At 31.4% G+C, this 14,097-nt stretch overlaps 2 protein-coding genes across 3 annotated transcripts; one reads left to right on the top strand and one right to left on the bottom strand.

Annotated features, from left to right (window-relative positions):
- The first annotated feature begins 2,092 nt into the window (after window positions 1-2,092).
- Window positions 2,093-4,929, top strand: LOC108459924 (protein PLANT CADMIUM RESISTANCE 2-like). Its single transcript, XM_017759322.2, has 4 exons — window positions 2,093-2,379; window positions 2,455-2,526; window positions 2,604-2,813; window positions 4,592-4,929. Exons 1-4 carry the CDS (start codon window positions 2,139-2,141, stop codon window positions 4,666-4,668), a joined length of 600 nt encoding a protein of 199 aa, XP_017614811.1. The 5' UTR covers window positions 2,093-2,138; the 3' UTR covers window positions 4,669-4,929.
- A 1,631-nt stretch (window positions 4,930-6,560) lies between these two features.
- Window positions 6,561-12,684, bottom strand: LOC108458560 (protein THALLO). Of its 2 annotated transcripts, none has more exons than XM_053026571.1 (17): window positions 12,396-12,684; window positions 11,975-12,085; window positions 11,801-11,895; window positions 11,399-11,474; window positions 10,752-10,906; window positions 10,421-10,567; window positions 10,173-10,309; window positions 9,519-9,606; window positions 8,958-9,137; window positions 8,569-8,742; window positions 8,407-8,484; window positions 8,166-8,305; window positions 7,942-8,080; window positions 7,322-7,599; window positions 7,175-7,235; window positions 7,019-7,087; window positions 6,561-6,923 (listed from the first exon to the last, which is right to left on the bottom strand). In XM_053026571.1, the coding sequence occupies exons 2-17, from the start codon at window positions 12,081-12,083 to the stop codon at window positions 6,792-6,794; spliced, it is 2,058 nt and encodes a 685-aa protein (XP_052882531.1). In that variant the 5' UTR covers window positions 12,084-12,085; window positions 12,396-12,684; the 3' UTR covers window positions 6,561-6,791. The 2 variants fall into 2 exon arrangements, with proteins under 2 accessions (XP_052882531.1, XP_052882532.1); XM_053026572.1 differs by having other exon boundaries at window positions 8,578-8,742.
- Between the last annotated feature and the right edge of the window lie 1,413 nt (window positions 12,685-14,097).

Genomic DNA, 14,097 nt, shown 5'->3' with positions numbered 1-14,097 from the left:
TATATAAAAATTTATAATATACATCATTAGTAATTTGTTAATACACGATTGTTATTTAAAATAGTTATTGTTAGTAATACGGACAATATAAAAAATTCAAAAATTAAAATAATATCATGTGTTATTTATTTATTTTTTTTAAAATTCTTTAAATATAATTCAAACAACATTTGTAATCATTTAACTTTGTGGATTTTTTTGTTTCCTTTTCCACTAATAATGTAATTACTTGTTTTCGTAGAACATGGGCTAAAGTGTCGAATGCTTTATTAAAAAAATCACAAATTTTCCAACTTAATTGCTACGATGGAATAATATAATTTTTAGCTTTTCAACTTCGGAATTAGTTTCATTTTAGTCTCTGAATTTTTTTTTGTTTATTTTGATATTTAAATTTAACAATTAATTTCATTTTGGTCCCTGAATTTAAAAAATATAAAAATTTGATGATGCTTCACTTTAAGATTGTGGTACATCGTCACTTGAAATTTAAAAAATTATATAAATTTTCAGGTGATGCCGTTATACAATATTAGAGTATCACATGCAATGTTCTAATAACCAGACTAGTGGTTGAACCGGTTAGACCACTAGTTCTCAGTTTAATCAGTTTAATTGGTTCAAATGCTAGACCCAATTGTTAAAAATAAAAACTTTTATTAAATCAATTCAACTTGTTCAACTACTAATTTTTGTCCCAATTGTTTTTTACCGGTTTCGAACAATTTTCAATCCAATAACCCCATTGTTTGGATCAAGATATTGATCAGTTTTTGATCTAATCGGTTTGATTGACTTGATCAGATTATCAAATCAACAGAATCTAAATTCAAGGACTAAAATAGATCTAATTAACAAGTTGAGAAGCCAAAAATTAAATTATAAATGTTATGAATGGTATAGCTATACAAATCTGTTGAAATCATAGTTTTCCATCCAATTATTATAATAACATTTTTTGTTGGAATTAAACAAAAAAAATCCTAATATTAAAACCATACAAAGTCTTGGTCAGCTTTAAATATTGTTGATGTTGTTCTTAGCAACTTTCTTGCTTAACTCATCAACTTTTATATATATATATATATATAAAGGAGAGACTTACCAACAGCTTCCTACCTAATTTCATATTTTGAAAATAAATGTTGAATTTTAATCTTTGAATTATATTTAAGTTGTGAATTTAATTCATGCACTTTAATTAAGTTAATTTAAGCTATTTTCAAAATTTTATGCAACAAACGTATTATTACATGTGTAATGCCATATCATATCAGTTTATTAATTTCACGTAACACTAAAAAAAGGGTTACATCATTTTAATTAGTAGATCTAACGAGCATTGTTTAAGTCAAGACTAAAATTTTTAAAATTTAAAAAAGTATAGAAACTAAATCCATAAATTACGTATAGTATGAGACTAATAACATAACTTAGAGCTACTGCATTCAGAAAAAAGTTCTTTTGAAAAGTGTAGTAGGAAAATGTTGTGAAAAAGTTTATTTGTTAGTTTTTAATGTTTTCCGTTGCTACCAAAAATTGAGGTTGAGAGTTAAAATATCCTTTTTAAACATGATAGTAGAAAGTAAAAAATTAATTAGGTTATAAGATATTTACATAATTTAATATTTTTTAAATAGTTAATATAAATAAGGGTATTTTGATCATTTTCACTTCTAAATGTAAAAGCCAAAAGTACCTAAATCGCAGCTTCTGCATTTGGGTATAAACACACTTTTTCGCCTAACTTTTAACCATAAAAGTCAAATGTTCTTCATTGCTTCTGCAGCGATCCAAAATTACTTTTTCACTGTAAATGAAGAACACACCCTTAATCTAACGGATTTAACTACTACCCTTTGAGTCAAGATTCATATTTCAAAATTAGAAAAGTATGAGACTTAAATGGACCAAATTAAAATTATATGGAATAAATTCACAACATAAGCATAGTATAAAGGATTGATAGCAAAATTTAACCAAAAATTTACAATGATTTACTTGCGAACCTTAGAGCATTATCTGTATTAATCATTTAAAATTAAAACCCTTGACCAGTTGAAACTTTCCACCAAGTTTCCACACATTATATATATATCGGAACTTGCATCTTACATAAGTGAACTATCCCACAAAACATGTACCCTCACGTCGATACCATGTCGGAAAATCCTCCAACTCCGACCTATTCAGTCGCCGGACATCAAGATCCAATCCCGGCTTCTGGAATTCCGGGAGTTCAATCCCATCCCATGACCATCCATCATCATATGCGTCATCAACCATATATCCCCCACAACTTATCACGAATTCCCTCCGCTCCGATACCCGGGCAATGGACTTCCGGTCTTTGTCATTGTTTCGACGACCCCGTAAACTGTAAGTCGATATAAATCTCGATGTTTTTGAAGTATTCATGTTTAACACTTACGTCTCATCGTCTTTTTCTTTTAGGTGCAATCACTTGCGTATGCCCATGTATCACTTTCGGACAAATAACCGAAATCATCAACCGAGGATCCAAATGTAAAATCTACACTTACATATAAATTTTTCGAAAAATTAAGTAGGAAATCTGATTATGTTATGTTATGTTATTGTAGCTTGTGTTTCGAGGGGATTTTTATTTGGAATGTTGTCTATGGTGGGAGCTGCATGTTTTTATTCATGTTTTTACCGATCAAAGCTACGGGGACAATACGATTTGCCGGAGGAACCTTGTACGGATTGCTTGGTTCATTTTTGCTGTGCTGCTTGTGCTCTTTGTCAAGAATATAGAGAGCTCAAAAATCGTGGATTTGACATGGGAATTGGTAAATTTATGTTTTTCACCCTCTTATCTCTTCAATTATTATTATTTGCATATATATAAAATTTGGTTCTCAAATTATACCACTTTTCCCACTTAGGTACTTCAAGTTTTTTTTAGGAGTCAAAAGTAATACTTAAACTATCAATTTCATCTCGTTTTACCCTAAAAGTGTATGACATCTAGTAAAAACGTGACACGTTTTTATTGGTTGGTATTGTGTTTTGGGTAATATGAGATGAAATTAATAATTTAAGTACCCCTTTTGACCATAAAAAAAAAACTTTTACATATCTAAGTGGGAAAAATTGTATATTTTGAGAACTAATTTTGTATTTAAAGTCATATATACCAAGTCATTGATTTAGTGACAAAAGACTTTCGTTTTGTTTGAAGTTTTGGTTGACTTTAGGTCTAAGTTCGAATCTAGACAAGCCCATCCCTCTTTCCTTTATCAAATATATACGACTTGTTCACAACACAATCAAGGTCGAATTTAAAAAATTTTGTGTAATAGGATTGAGATAAAATTATAAACTTTTGGAAGGTCAAGGTTAAAAAAATTGTCTAAAAGTGTCAAAACTAAATTATCTAGTTTTATAGGGATCGAAATGCAATTTCTTCATTTTTGTTAAATATCACAATTTATATATATTGACAAGTAGCCCTAAACATTTATAAAAACCCGTAATTATTTATTTTATCTTTATTAATTTAAAATTTTAAAAAACTTAAATGAAAATTTTTCTATTTTAGGGGGCTAGACCCCTGCCAATCCCTTAACTACGCCCCTACCAATACTAGTTCTTTTAAGGAAAAAATAATAATTATCTTTGGAGCATATCCATTTTGTCTATCTAACTTATTAGTTGACTATGCTCTGAAAAAACAACTTATTAATTGACTATGAAAAATAAAATATGTAAAATATAAAATAAATAAATCTTCCCAAGGCCAAGTTTGCAATAAAATTAATAAAATTTTGTTCAAATTGTTCCTTTTGCAATAATAAAACAAACCAACCATGTGAACACATTGATTAGGTCAACATAAATCATGCATGTTCAATGATAACACATCTTATCAAATAATGATAATAACCTCAATAATCTATATGATATTAGAAATCAGTTCAATTAGTATAATAAGATATTTTACTTATAATAAATTTGTTAATTAGACCCTTTAAATTTTAGAAAATTTCAAATTAATATAATGATCAAAATTACACTTTGATCCTTTCAAAATTTATGATTCATCTCTAATCCTTTAAAATGATTTTCTAGCTTCGTCCTCGATTGCGTGCATGCTATAATAATAATCGATTGAGTCTAGATAATGTTGACATTATTATAGGTAGAATAATTTAAAAGATAAAAGTGTAAACACACTTAAACACGTAAAATAAGTAAATAATTACTTTTAGATTTGTCTTGAGGTACATCATGAAATATAAAACCACCCCAGGTTTTCATGCATTGACTTCAAACTTATATAGAGTTGATACAACTAATTATATATATATATATATATGTGAGAGAGAAAATTAATTTTTATGAAAAATTATTTAAATTTTAAGGACCAAATTGAATTTTTAAAACTAAATTCAAGAATTAAATATTAGTTTACCTCACATGGCATGTTTTCATGCATTGACTTGAAACTTATATAGTAGTAGTTAATACAACTAGTTATGTATGTATGTATGTATGTATGTATGTATGTATGTATGTATGTATGAAAATAATAATTTAATTTGGTTGTTGGTAATGGAAAATGAAGGTTGGGAAGCCAACATGGACAGACAGAAGCGCGGAGTAACAATGGCTCCTATTGTAGTTCCCGGGATGGCAAGATAATTAATGATGATGATCCATGTTTATCCATGCATGCATCCATATTTCTATTTTTCTTACTCCAATTAATGGCAACCATGATTTTTTTTTCTGCCCATATAAATTGTATGTTTTTGTGTGTGCTTTGTTAAGCTATATCATGCTACTGATAGTAATGGCTTCTTGTTTGGTAGTAGTGTGTGCTTAATTGTAATCCACATCATATGTATATATATTTGCAATAAACATACATACTTTCGAGCAATTTTTGTTGTGGTTAAAATATGTCATTAGTCCTTGTACTTTTACAAGATTTAAAATTGAGTCCCTATCTTATTTTTTAATTTAAAATTGTAATCTAAATTTTATCGTTTCAAGCAAATTCTGTCAAAATTTAACAACTTAATATGTTTATTTTCTATAAATAATATACTATGTCAAGTTGAGAAATTTTTATAAAAATATTAACAAACCTAATGATTCTATTGAGAATATTAAATTCAAAAATAAAAATTTTAACTTTTAAATATAAGAACTAACAGCTCGTAATAAATTACAGTACACGGCTTTGATAATTGATATAATATGTGATAAAATTCTACTTTGGTCCTTTAAAATGAAAATATTTCTATTTAATCCCTTGAAGAATGAAAAACCTATAAATTAATACAAAATAATTACAGTTTACAAAAGAATTATATTTCAATTCGATCTTAAATGAATTTCCATTTTCACCCTTGAATACCAATTTTATTAACTTTGAAATGAATTGTCATCTTAAAAATACACGACGCAATTTAATGTATTAACGATATAAAATTCTGAAAACCATAAATGGAACCAATAATAAACACAATTCATAAATAAATAAATAAATCACATCAGCAATAATAAACTGATATTCATAAACAATAAAAAAAACCATAAAAATTAATCTCTATTATATTAAGCAATAAATAAAACCCTAGCTATGAAGCTGCCATAGCATCTTCTTCCTTCTGCAATCTCTCTCTTAAAAAGACACAAAGTACAATGATAAGTAAAATTACACCAAAAATTATTCCTATGTATATGAATGTAGGATCCATTGTATCAATTTAATATTTCAATATATTTTATTATTAATATTTAAAATAAATAAAAATAAGAAAAAAAATACCTGGAGGCTTGAATTCAGAAGCCAAATTATTCTTGGTGATGTTGGTCTAATATATATAGAGAGAGGGAGAGAGAATAAAATGAAAAGAATATCATAGATTATAGGGTCCATAAATGTGGGCGTTTATTACATGGATTCTCTTATTGATTTCTTTTTTTTTTTAATTTAGTACAGTACTATTGAATGGAAAGTAATCCATTTCATTGATTTCAATTGAGGATTATTGCAATTTATTATGGTTTAATTCATAATTAATACATTCCTATCAAGTAATTCTTCATCTTTGTCAGAAAATTTTTTTTAGTCATCGGACTCGCCGGATATTTCTTTTTAAAAAATCCTCGCCGGAACACTTTCCTCTCCGGCCTAGTCCTCCATGTGTCAAAACATTCCAAACGTAAACCCAAAAGTGACTTCACATTTCAGTTCATAAAAACTCAATTTATACTTGCTCAATTTGCCATAGCAATTCATACACAAAAAAAGTCAAAGAAATAAAACATATTTTATTGTGAAAACTTTAAAAAAAAATTCAAACTTTAAACAAAAAGGGAAAATGTGCAATTCCCACCCAAGTGGCTGCCTGAAAACTTTGTTTGTAAAAGCCAACGCCCCTCTATTTTCCTATCCGACCACCACACTATCATTTTCCACCTCAGCTTCTGTCTATGGCCGCAACAGACTACGTCGGAGGAGAAGCCAACAACAACGAAAGTTGTTCCGAACAAAGTGATTGAGAGGATAATTAGAGATGGAATTGGTTTTAATTTTGTTTAGCTTTTATAAAATAAATGACATGAAAAATTATGTGTTAAAACAATAAATTCCAAAATATGTCATCAAGATAACGGTCACATCAGCGGGGCATTTAACAGTTTCGGACCAGTCATTGAACGGTTTTAGACTAAAAAGATGGTGACCATTTTTGCTACAATCTTAACACAAAATTGGAGCTATTACTAGCTTTCTTGATGCTTTAGGCTTTAATTCAGCCCTTGAATCTAATACTCCTACTGATTCCAACATTGATACCAGAGGCTTCTCCGCCGTATTGACCAACTGGTTTTCGAGTATCCCGGACCTGACCTTTCCTTTGTTTCTCTCGTTTCTTGCTTTGCAACTGTAAACCCCATCACACAAACAACAGCAGTGAGACACATGAATCCACAAACTCATACAATTTGACTAAAAGTATATTATCAGAAAGAATAATACCCTGTATTTCTTCCTTGGATTTTTGATGTTCTTATTCCGTTGTCGAGTCAAACCTCTATTCTTCTCTATCTGTTGCAATTTGACATGATTTTTTTCTTTGTGTTAGGGAGAAGTGAAGAACAATAACTAAGCAATACGACAGAATAATGTAAGAACCTGATGAGTTATCAGTCGTTTTCCATCGACGGTTTCAGGTAACGAGGGAGGCGCTGAGGTCCTGCAAAAGGAAACACATCAGATAACAGTCTATATGAACCGGTTTAAAAGTAGATAGACATCTAAAAATGCAGTGGAGGAACATACCTTGTATATATCTCAGCCTTTGCAGCAAGTTTTGCGGCTCTTTGTTGCTTAACTTGTTTGTAAAATTCATCTTCTGATTCCTCAGTGTCTTCCGTATCACCATCCTCGTCCCCAGAAATGCCTCCATTACCCCCATCATCTTCTTCCAACATGTCATATTCACCTCCATGATCATCCTCGGATTTAACTGTTGCTCCTGCTAATACTCTGAGTTCATGTTTCCTCCGTCTTTCTCCAATATCATCTCTCTTGGGTAAATCATCATCACCAGATATGACCTTCTCAACAGGGTAGAAGGGAGGGACAAGAGAAAAGTCAAAAAAAATCCATGGTACAAATCAATCATGATGCAAAGTTTAACATGCAAACACTATAACAAAGTGAATTGACCTGCCCAATTGCTACCACTAACAGGCATGCTCAACTCAAAAAAAGGCTGGGAGTAAACTTAACATATTGTTTTGAGTAGGTCATTGGCTTGTCCCATAAAGAGGTTAACAACGGTCATTCAATACACTTGCTACTTCCAAATACATTCAGAAAGCTCATCAAAGGGATTTCTATCAATCTTAATAGTTTACTGGAGACATAAAAACAGGAAATCTTGTTGAGATTTATACCTTGGACTTGTTCTGTCTAGCTGTAATAAGTTTGGAAATATTAGAATGGTTTGAGCTTGCATGCCCGTTACTTAATCCATGAGCACTTCCTTCAACATCCATAGCATCATCAACAAAATCATCATATGTTTCAAGCTGTCTGTTTCGTCAAAGTTGAATGAATTAGTACTCGGTACTGTCAAAAGGGGTAACTAATTACAAAACAAGAGGAAAAGCGGCAATACCCCTTCACTGGTTTCCTATGTTTCTTGGTTTTATCAGGCTTTTGGATGTTGGAACTAAAGATTCCCTTCTGTTTCAGTTTCTCCTCAAGAGCTGCTCTTACTTTTAACATTTCCCTGCTTTGTACACCTACTTGGTCATTCTGCATTTATTTTGGAGAATATCAAGTAAGATATATTGCTACTGACTACATAACAGAGACAAAGAAATAGAAGGAAATATGAAGCAGTAGGCACATCTTACCTCACGCTTAAGTTTAATCCCCTTGTTATCAAGGTTACTAGCAAACTCCATTTTTAGCAAATTAGGTGTGTCTTCAAGCTGATTCATGAAATAAGAGATCAAACGACAAGCAAAAACACAAACCTAAATGGCATATTAGGGAGAGACAACAGTGATGCTAACTTTGACTACCTCAGCCATTTGTAAATCCGTTACTAGTGATGTACCATGATCCTTAGTGCCAGAGTCAGATATCGGTTCAGCACTCTCTTTAACCAAGTTTTGTCCCATTTCAGCCTCTTTATTCTTCAGAATCTCCTCCCATTCAGAAGAAAGGTTCCCACCAAGTTGTTTCACCTGTTAAGTGGAGCAAGCATCAGAAAGAGGAAATAGAATAATGGGTTAAGTGCAATGAAATAAGATCTACACAGAAGCATCCATCAGATATAACCAACCACTACAAGTCAGCAAATACAAGGGGGAAAGAAACTCAATCATGGAAAGCATTGTGAATAGCATAGAAATAAATTCATAAATCTAGAATACAATATTCACTTTTCAAGGATAATGACCTTATCAAGTAAGCCTTGGATCTCCACAATACGACCTAAAACGGGATGACCACGAACAGGCTGCCCTTCAGACTTGAGAAGAAGATAAAAGGTTATTGCTTGACAATAGGCCAGCAAAAGAATCTGCTTCACCTCCAAATAGCGCATCCCACCTTCCAAAAGGATCTTCCCTTCTTTAGCCTTTGAAACACATAAAATCCTTTAACATGTCAGCAAAGAATATGAGGAATCTGATGTTACATCCAAAGTCCGAAATTATCCTTTAAAGCAAGAAAAGTTATCCTACACACCGATTGTGGAGATAAGAAGATTAGACCCGTTACCATATATTGTTATATATCAGAAATATAGCAACCAGCCAACCTTGCTTGTGGAGTTTAAAAACTTTATTTCCAAATTAACCACAAAAAAACATGTAATCATCTCAAACCACACACTTGAAGTTTCCCAAATGACCTAGATGGACCCAACATGCATATATGCTGCCAAATCAGTTGGCAGATCAAGTATAGTATTACCCTTCTATTCAAAAACAAAAATAACAAAAGAGAAGAAGAACACCTTTCTTAAAAGTGGATTAACTTTGCTTTCAAGCTCTTCGAGTGCAGCATTTAGCTCTGACAATAAGCCAATTAATTCTGGTGCAGAACTGAGGAGCAAAACTATTGACTTTAAGCCATGGGGTAAGACTAAGAAAAACCAAACAATCAACCCTCAAACCCATCCAAAAAAGAAGAGTGAATATCCGGTGCATGTAATAAGATACAGAGGATACTTCTTCTAGGCAATAAATTGGTTAAGGTTTCCATTAAACAAAAAAATGTTGAGGCATATAGTTCAACACAAGTAGATTCAAAACTTAAAAAAAATGTCCACAGAATCCAAAATTTTCAAATACAATTCATAAATATTTGTCTTAAAAATCCATTAATCTATGGAGGTAGAGAGAGGCAGAGACCTTCCATCAGCCACTCAGACAATGCATTCAAAGAGAACCATTAATAAAACAAAGAGCTTTACAACCAGAAGATTGATAAACAAAAAACAAGAAAAAAGATCAAAGATTTAACAAACATAAGTATAGAAAATAAACGATGCTTAAATACAATGCTTACAGATGTTGGTGTAGGATAGGGAGTAAATATAAGTTATAAAACATACCAACAATAGATGAAATGGTAAAAAATGAAAAAAAACAAAAGACAAAAATCACACCTGTGTACCACATCCATCTGCTCTTCCTTTGACAAAGCATTCAAATCCTTCTTGACCTCCTCAAATGTAGCCACGTCATCCACAGGTTCTTCACTTGCTAGGGATAATTTTCCACCTTTTCCTTTCGATGACATTTCCTGTGCCAGAAACATTTTCTCAGTGACTAAAATATTTGAAGTTCATATCCCTTACATGAGCAAACAAAGTTCTAAATGCCAAAATAACAGGTAGCAAGCAACCCTCCTCACCTCTAAGGTCAATTCTCTATTAGTCTCGTCATCACTAGCATCTTCAAGGCCAAAGTCTTCAATTGATAAATTTTTCGCTCTTTCCTTCTGTATCTCTTTCACCTCTTCCTCCTCTTCCCTGGGAGCCTCATCGTCACTTGAGTGCAACTTCAGAAGTACATCAAACAATAAGTGAAAAAAAATTCATCTATTCAAAAGAAGACATGAAAGAATCTTCAAAGGAATGTCATTCACAAACAGCCGTCCTTGAAAATCACGCAGCAGCAAAAGGCGGCAGTCAAGTAACCAATATAAAAGGAACCAGAAAGAAACCTGAAGTTCAAATTCTAACCTCAAAATCACGATTATCACCACCATAATATCTGCTCTTTATTCCACCCCATTGACCCATTTCTTCTTTATCATCCTCATCATCTTCTTCTTCTTCATGCATTTCATCCTCAGCTCCCCCAAACTTTGCTCTCAAGAATTTATGTTGCCTTGCAACTGCAAATCACAAGCAATAAGTAATTGATAGAAATGCAACTCCAAGAAAATGTGAACTGCATATACTTGAAAAGGATGCATCATACAATAAAGTAGACATATCTATCTAAATTATCACCTTCAAAATCATATGGAAGGTAGAAAAAGGAGCACTGGGGGGTTGGGGGGACTATGTAACTAAGCCAGTTTCTTCTACAAAGAAGAATAATTTCAGACCAATATCAAGTAAATTAACAGTGAAAGCAAGCGAGAGACAGAGGGAGGTAGCTAGTACTGTGGAAACATTAGGCACCATTCTTCTAAACCAACAATTCACACAAAAATTCTAGTATCTTAATTTAAATAAAACCCAAAATGTATCAGCAAATTCAATGAACAAGACAAATCATTTTGTGTTCTAGTAATTAATGTTTTATAACATGCATGCCAAACATTCATTATGTTAATATTAAAGAAATGCAACAAACTGCAAAATATTCTGAACTCTCTTACTTTTTGCTGCAAACTTAGAAACTTGAGCATCATCGATATCATCGTCATCTCCCTCATCATCATCATCATCAGTATCCTATATACGGAAAGACAAAGACACAATAAATATGTAATACAAAAAGGAAATGTATTGCCACCACTCTTGATACAGTCGCCAATAGCAGTTCTATTAACATTCTACTATTTAGTACAAACTCGCCATCCTCTAGCAATCATTTTTTAATTATTCTTATTTTTATTTCAAAATCAATTCTTTTCAAATTATCTTGTATGTTAGAGTCACAGTGACAAAAACTTTGCTCTCTTCCTTTTACAGGTTTCATTCATAAGGTTTCTTCCAAACACTAATGACACACATCTTAAACTAAAATTTTAACAAATGAAACAAATAAAAATAAGAACCTGAAGATCAAAAACAGGATGGTCATCATCTTCATCATCTGAATCTCTAAAATCCCCATCCATATTCAAGGGAACAACATCCCTTTGCTTATGAACTGCAGAAAGTAAATTAAATAATAATAAAAAGTATAAATATAAATAATTTATGAAAAAACACAGTGAAAGTGAACTTACAAACATCAATTTCATCGTCCACGTTCTCAGGATTGAAGGCATCATTGGCACTATGTCTTCTCTTAGAATTTCTCTTATCTTTCTTCGAGATGTTTCCTCTCTTTCCCATTGCTAGAAAAAGAAAAGTGACCAATCTTCCGTTACCGAGTTTGATTTGCTTCAGTATATTTTTTTTTTTCAAACTGCAACGTTTCTACAAATACAGAATTCCTTCTATCTATCTTTCTCTCTCACACAGATAAGAAAACACACACACACACACAGAGATTTTTCTGGGGGCTGCCAAACAAATTAACATGTACAATAATCGAGTTTGGAATGACTATCTAAAAGCATAAATGAGGTAGATTTTCGAAATTCAAAGAGAAGAAAGCAACAAATAAAAAAGTATCCGAAAGAGTGACAGAGAGAGAAACGTTACCGTTGAGAGAGTGAGATGGACGGTGGCGGCGGCCAGCGAACTCAGGTGAGGTGAGGTGAGGTGGTGAAGCAAGGCCGCAGCACAGCTGAACAACTTAGTGAGAGACCGACGACTGACGGACAGAGATACCTTGGAGAGACCGACGGACACAGACACACAGTGGTCGGGGCGGCTGAGCAGCGGGTAAGGGTTTTTCCTTTTCTGTTGGGAATTTGGGTTTAGCAAGTTATAATTATTAGATTCTTTTAATTATTATTACATTTTTATTTTGGGATTTTGGGCAATGGGTTGGCCGGTTCAAGTTGGGTATTTGAAATTATTAGCGTTCAGGTTTACTTTGGGCTTAAGATTGATATTGGGCTTGGGTTTGGTTCTTAAATGGGTTATTGGGTTTAAATATATATTTAGGTAAAATGATCTTTCAGTTCCTCTCAATTTCTATATTGAGCAATTTGGTCTCTCTCAAAAAAATCGAAGCAATTTAAACTCTGTCAATTTTGAAAGTGAACAACTAAAAAAAATTAATCACAACATTAATACTTTTCATCAATTTTACATAAATTTGATCGGTATACTAACAAATTTACCTCACATAAATTACACATTTTATCAAATTGGTCATGGTTTAACAAATTTAGCTCGCAATATTTTTGTAAATGTGTAAACATTAAGGCTAAATTTATTGATTTTTTTTACATTAAATACCAAATTTAAAAAATATGTAAACATCAAGGGGTAATTTTGTTATTATACAAATCAAAATTATGCACAATTAACGAAAGACATTAATGTCGTGATTATTTATCCTTAATTGTTCAGTTTCAAAATTAACAGGGACTAAATTACTTTGATTTTTTATAGAGATTAATTTGCTCAATTTCGAAGTTGAGATGGACAATAGAGGTCTTTTTACCTTATATTTATTAAGGTATGCCAAGTCAATCACCGCCAAGTTTACTTCATGTTGTTTTAGGGTTAAATAACCTTTGGGGTTAATATGAGAACAAGTGTCAAGTTTAGTTCTTAATATGGAAACAATTGTCAAATTGATGGACAAAAAAACTGGCCAAGCCCTAATATGAAAACAATTATCGAGTTTAGGAACTAAATTGAAAAAAGTCTAGGCCAAATATGAGAGTTATTGTCAAGTTAAGGCCCAAATAATAATTTAACCGATTGTTTTATTATGTTGAGCTAAATAACTGACATTCACCATTCTCCTTTCAACTTGATAATCAAGCCTTTATGTTTATTTGTTCTTTTTACAATTATATTTTATTTATTTTGTTTTTCTTAATATATTTTTATAAAATTTAAAGTTATTTCTAACACAATTTTTTGTATTCTTTAATTTTGATCATTTTAAAAATATTTTAACACGATTTTTGAAGTTATTTTTAACACACTTTTGGTATATGAATATAATCTTTTGAGGAATGAATATAAATTATCATAATTTAAAATTATTAATAATTTCATATAAAATATATATTTTTATCTCATGGGAAGGTTTAAGAAATTCCACGTGTTCTTACAAAAACAAAATCGAGCCGTGTATTTTAATTATTTCCTTCAAAATTGTTTGGTAATAAATTTTTTATCATCTAATTATAAAAAGTTATAAAATAGTCACTCAATTATTTAATTTGTCTTTTCTAGGCACTCAATCATAGACTTGTCCATGAGCCGAACCGAGACAAAA

This window comes from Gossypium arboreum, chromosome 4, assembly GCF_025698485.1.
Source record: "Gossypium arboreum isolate Shixiya-1 chromosome 4, ASM2569848v2, whole genome shotgun sequence".
NCBI classification, from domain to species: Eukaryota; Viridiplantae; Streptophyta; class Magnoliopsida; order Malvales; family Malvaceae; genus Gossypium; species Gossypium arboreum.
This window is presented reverse-complemented; position numbering and strand designations above follow the sequence as displayed.

Bases quoted from the DNA above. Each gene is read 5' to 3' on its own strand.
- LOC108459924 (XM_017759322.2), top strand. From the start codon at position 2,139: ATGTACCCTCACGTCGATACCATGTCGGAAAATCCTCCAACTCCGACC. The intron at 2,380-2,454 runs GTAAGTCGATAT...TTTTTCTTTTAG, and splicing joins TTTCGACGACCCCGTAAACT to GTGCAATCACTTGCGTATGC. The intron at 2,814-4,591 runs GTAAATTTATGT...TGGAAAATGAAG, and splicing joins TGGATTTGACATGGGAATTG to GTTGGGAAGCCAACATGGAC.
- LOC108458560 (XM_053026571.1), bottom strand. From the start codon at position 12,083: ATGGGAAAGAGAGGAAACATCTCGAAGAAAGATAAGAGAAATTCTAAG. The intron at 8,743-8,957 runs GTCATTATCCTT...TCCACTTAACAG, and splicing joins TCCAAGGCTTACTTGATAAG to GTGAAACAACTTGGTGGGAA. The intron at 7,236-7,321 runs GTATGTTCCTCC...TTCCTTTTGCAG, and splicing joins AAGGCTGAGATATATACAAG to GACCTCAGCGCCTCCCTCGT.